This window comes from Nansenia antarctica (assembly GCF_963989245.1).
Source record: "Nansenia antarctica genome assembly, contig: SCAFFOLD_267, whole genome shotgun sequence".
Taxonomy (NCBI): Eukaryota; Metazoa; Chordata; class Actinopteri; order Argentiniformes; family Microstomatidae; genus Nansenia; species Nansenia antarctica.
This window is the reverse complement of record NW_027662994.1, coordinates 65001-70000: the sequence shown is the minus strand read 5'-3', so window position 1 is coordinate 70000 and position 5000 is coordinate 65001. Positions and strand designations below refer to the sequence as shown.

The following is a 5000-nucleotide window of genomic DNA, read 5'->3' as shown; positions in this document are numbered from 1 at the left end:
GACACCTCAGGCAGGGGTGTGTGTGTGGGGGGGGCAGGGGTGTGTGTGTGTGGGGGGGGGAGGGGCAGGGGTGTGTGTGTGGGGTGGGAGAGGGGGCATGTGTGTGTGTGTGTGTGGGAGGGGGGGGCGGGGGGCGGGGGGCAGGGGTGTGTGTGAGGAGGCAGGGGTGTGTGAGAGGGCAGGGGTGTGTGTGTGAGGGGGCAGGGGTGTGTGTGGGGGAACAAGGGGGTGTATGGGGGGAGCGGGGTGTATGAGGGGGAGTATGGGGGGGGGGGGCAGGAAGCTACAGCCCAGCCACGTCTGCCCAGAGAAGACAGGCTGGCAGGCAAGCGGACAGAGAGAGAGAGGGAGTGAAAGAGGGAGGGAGAGGGAGAGAGAGAGAGGGAGATAGAGAGAAAGAGGGAGAGAGAGAGAGGGGGAGAGAAAGAGACAAAGAGGGAGGGAGAGAGAGAGAGAGGGAGGGAGAGAGAGAGAGGTTTAGACGCTACCCGCCGGGCGGACGAGGACAGGGCACCAACAGAGACAATCTGCCACTGACCTACAGCCAGGTGATGGAGGGAGGAGGGGAGGAGAGGAGGAGGAGGAGGAGGAGGAGGGGGGGGAGAGGAGAGGAGAGGAGAGGAGAGGAGAGGAGGAGAGGAGAGGGAAGAGGAGGAGAGGAGGAGGAGGAGAGGAGGAGGGAGAGGAGGAGGAGAGGAGGGAAGGAGAGAGGGAGGAGGAGGAGAGGAGGGAAGGAGGAGGAGAGGAGGAGAGGAGAGGAGAGGAGGAGGGAGGTGTAGCCAGCAGAGGGTCATCCATACTGGATGTCATGAAATGTTAAACTAACAGAACCAGGCCTCCATGTCTGTGGGTCATAACATGGTCATATGTGGTTCATAACATGGTCATATGTGGTTCATAACATGGTCATATGTGGTTCATAACATGGTCATATGTGGGTCATAACATGGTCATATGTGACACAGCCCAATGAAAAGGGCTACCTGTAGGCGAAATCATTTTTCAGTTGTTTACATGTGCTTAAACTACAGATTGTAAGCTTTCAAATGATGCATCATACATTGAAATCGGAAACAAATTGAAGACGACATGAGTATTTGAAAGTTGCTACACTGGAAATCACTAAGCACAGAAAATCCCCATCAAAGATAATGAATCCCCATCAAACAACAAGAAACGAAGTCATTGTGTTATAGATTACACTTGTTTAATGAACGTAAAACTGTTCGGAAAAATAACGAGTGGGTACTTCACATCTTCGAGTTGAATGTTAGCTAAAAAAACGAAAATTTGAAAGAAAAAAAAAAAAACTTTAAAGACGAATTTGACGTCTTTCTCATTTCCGAGAGGTGTCCAGAAACACCAGGAGCAGTCACATATGTGGGTCATAACATGGTCATATGTGGGTCATAAGTTATAACATGGTCATATGTGGGTCATAACATGGTCATATGTGGTTCAGATATGATCTGGACTGGTCTGAAGTGTGAAATGCAGAAGCACACACACACACACACAAACACACACACACACACACACACACACACACACACACACACATACACACAGCAATATGAATCCAAAACCTCCTTCAGTTCATCCTATTATCCTGTTTTCATACAAATAATAATAAAAAAACGGAATACCTTTTAAACGACTGGGAGTATCGCAGATGAACAGCATACCACCATTTATTTCTGCACTTGTATTTTGTATTGCACCTTGTTTTTAGTGTATTTTATCTGTTTGTTTTTGTCGTAAAATGTGTTAGATAAATAAACATGACTTACTTACATACTTACCATCCTCATACCTTCATTATCCCCACATTATCATACCACCAAAATCATACCATTATCATACCTCCATTATCAGACGTAAGTAAGTCATGTTTATTTATATAGCACATTTTACAACGACAAAAACAGCCACCCAAAGTGCTTAACAGAAAACACTAGTAAGGGGCCCCGCGGTGGTGTAGCGGTCTACGCACTGGCCACTAGTGCATGCTGCCCACCGGGGCCGGGGTTCGTATCCCGGCTCGCCAGATCCAGATATGGCCGAGGCACACGGGAAGCGGCATATTGGGCGGCCGCTTCCGAGGGCGGTATAGGAGTATTTCTGGACAAGGATCCGTCGCGCAACACCGCCCCCTGGGTGCCGGAATAACGGTGCTGGGCTCGAGGAGCCAGTCAGCTAGTCTGCCTGGCGGCCTCTTCTGGGACTGCCGGCCACGGGGTCGTGCGGCGGATCCTATGCAATAGGCAGGGGATAATTGGATGCTAGGTTGGGTTCAATTGGCTACCAAATTGGGTGAAAAAGGGATAAAATCTGAAAAAAAAAGAAAAGAAAAAGAAAACACTAGTAAAAGAGAAACAACTGATAAAAAAACCAAGCTGCAATACAAAATAAAAAGTGCAGAAATAAAAGTACAAAAAGTGTCAGGAGGCAGGCTCACCTCAGGTCAAAGGCCAGGGAGAAAAGGTGTGTTTTTGCTAATATCTTCATTATCATACCACCATCCTCATACCACCATTACCTGTCCCCCAGCCTCCCTGTCCCCCAGCGAGGGCAGGGGAGGACAGGGGGAGGTCAGGGGGAGAGCAGAGGGAGATGGGGGTTAGGGGGGCGGGGCTGAGGGATGCAGGGGGATGCAGCAGAGGGAGGACAGGGGGAGGAGGGAGGACAGGGGGGAGGAGGGAGGACAGGGGGAGGAGGGAGGGCAGAGGGAGGTGGGGGTGAGAGAGAGAGAGCAGGGGGAGCTTAAGGCTGGTTAAAGCTTAGGGCTGGGCAGCACGGGGCAGGTGGGTGGCTGGGTGGTGGTGGGGGTGGTGGTGGGGTAGGGTGTGTTCTGTGTTCTGGCCCGGGCTGGGAGGTGCCGGGGCAGGTTGGGGGGGGGGGTGTGTGTTCTATGTGTTCTTCTGGCCCGGGCTGGGCCAGCGCTGGGGGGGGTGGCGGGGCGTGTCTAATAGGATTAGGGTTACCTGGTGAGATGCAGTTGGTGGCGCGCGAGGCCCAGCCGTTCCTCCAGGCTCAGAGCCTCGGCCCGGGCCCGCCCCCCCGCCCCCTGGGCCTCCGCCAGGCGCTGTCGGACCTCGACCAGCTCCAAGCCCTGTCTCTCTACTTCCTGCCAGGGAGGGGGGGGGGAGGGAGGGGAGGGAGGGAGGAGGAGGAGGGAGGGGGGGAGGGAGGGAGGGGAGGGGAGGGAGGGAGGGGAGGGAGGGAGGGGGGAGGGAGGGAGGGAGGGAGGGAGGGAGAGAGGGAGGGAGGGGGGGAGGGAGAGAGGGAGAGAGGGAGGGGGGAGGGAGAGAGGTTTATACAGCGCCACCCTGTCCTGCCCTCCTCCTCTTCCATCGCTCACACAAGCCGTCAGATAATGTTGTTGTTTTCCATCTCATTGTGTGCATGTGTGTGTGTGTGTGTGTGTCCTCTCACCTGTTCGGCCAGCTGTGTGAGGCGGAGGGTCTTGGAGGCGTGGTCTCTCAGCTCTCTCTCCGCCTCCTCCCTCCTCAGCTGGGCCGCGCTGGCCTGGTGACGTAGCTCCCCGCACACCTGCACTCTCCCACACACACACACACACACACGCACACACGCACACACACACACACACACACACACACACACACACACACAGTAACACACACACGCACACGCACACACAGAGACACACACACAGAGACACACACACACACAGAGACACACACGCGCACGCACAGACAGACAGACAGACAGACAGAGACACACACACACACACACACACACAGAGACACACACACAGAGACACACATGCGCACAGACAGACAGACAGACACACCCAGACGCGCACACACTCACTCACACACACACACACACACACACACACACGCACACACAGAGACACACACACACGCGCACACACACACACACACACACACACACACACACACAGACAGAGGGTCTCGTTAGCATCACACACCTGCACACACACTCATCATCATCATCATCATCATCATGTCAGGGTTTCTGCATTCCTCTCTTCCTTACATCAGCTGCAACATTCTCTCCATCCCTCCACATCCCTCCATCCCTCCATCTCTCTCCATCCCTCTCCATCCCTCCACATCCCTCCACATCTCTCCATCCCTCCACATCCCTCCATCCCTCCACATCCCTCCATCCCTCCACATCCCTCCACATTCTCTCCATCCCTCCATCTCTCTCCATCCCTCCATCCCTCCACATCTCTCCACCCCTCCACATCCCTCCATCCCTCCACATCCCTCCATCCCTCCATCCCTCCACATCCCTCCATCCCTCCACATCCCTCCATCCCTCCACATCCCTCCACCCCTCCACCCCTCCATCCCTCCACATCCCTCCATCTCTCTCCATCTCTCCATCCCTCCACATCCCTCCACATCCCTCCATCCCTCCATCCCTCCATCCCTCCACCCCTCCACATCCCTCCATCTCTCTCCATCTCTCCATCCCTCCACATCCCTCCATCTCTCCATCCCTCCATCCCTCCTCCATCAGAGTGACAGGAGGACAAACACACATGGAGGTCATGTAGCAGAGGATGTTATCCAAAGGAAAAAAACTGACTGCACTTACATAGCGCCTTATTCCAAAGCGCTTTACAACGGCCTCTCATTCACCCATTCACACACACATTCACACACCAACGGCAGCCAAGCTACCATGCAAGGCCCTGGCCCTCTCACTGGGAGCAATTTGGGGTTCAGGGTCTTGCCCAAGGACACCTCGACATGTGGCCAGCCGGGGCTCAAACCGCCGATCTTGCGATCATTAGACGCCGGCTCTACCTCCTGCGCCACAGCCGCCCCTGAGACACATCCTATAAGTCCAGTAGTCTCACTGGACGGTTGTTACTGTACATGATGTTTCAGATTCAGTTCCATTTTAGTTTATTCTATTATTCTATTCGGTTGTTAAGTCGTGACGTGTTTCTGGGTCCAACGTTGGCTGAGGCGCTGTCTTCGAAATGCCTCAGTAATTAT

The 5000-nt window shown here is 54.2% G+C and overlaps 1 protein-coding gene across 1 annotated transcript in view; it reads right to left on the bottom strand.

Annotated features, from left to right (window-relative positions):
- Positions 1–2980: 2980 nt before the first annotated feature.
- sdccag8 (SHH signaling and ciliogenesis regulator sdccag8) overlaps positions 2981–5000 on the bottom strand; it is a gene marked incomplete at its 3' end in the record, with an annotated part of 20689 nt that continues 18669 nt past the window's right edge. Inside the window, exons 12-13 of the mRNA XM_080551027.1 lie at positions 3436–3552; positions 2981–3127 (exon numbers count right to left, since the gene is read on the bottom strand). Of these exons, the coding sequence (XP_080407153.1) occupies positions 2981–3127; positions 3436–3552 (264 nt within the window). The remainder of the gene's footprint in view (positions 3128–3435; positions 3553–5000) is intronic.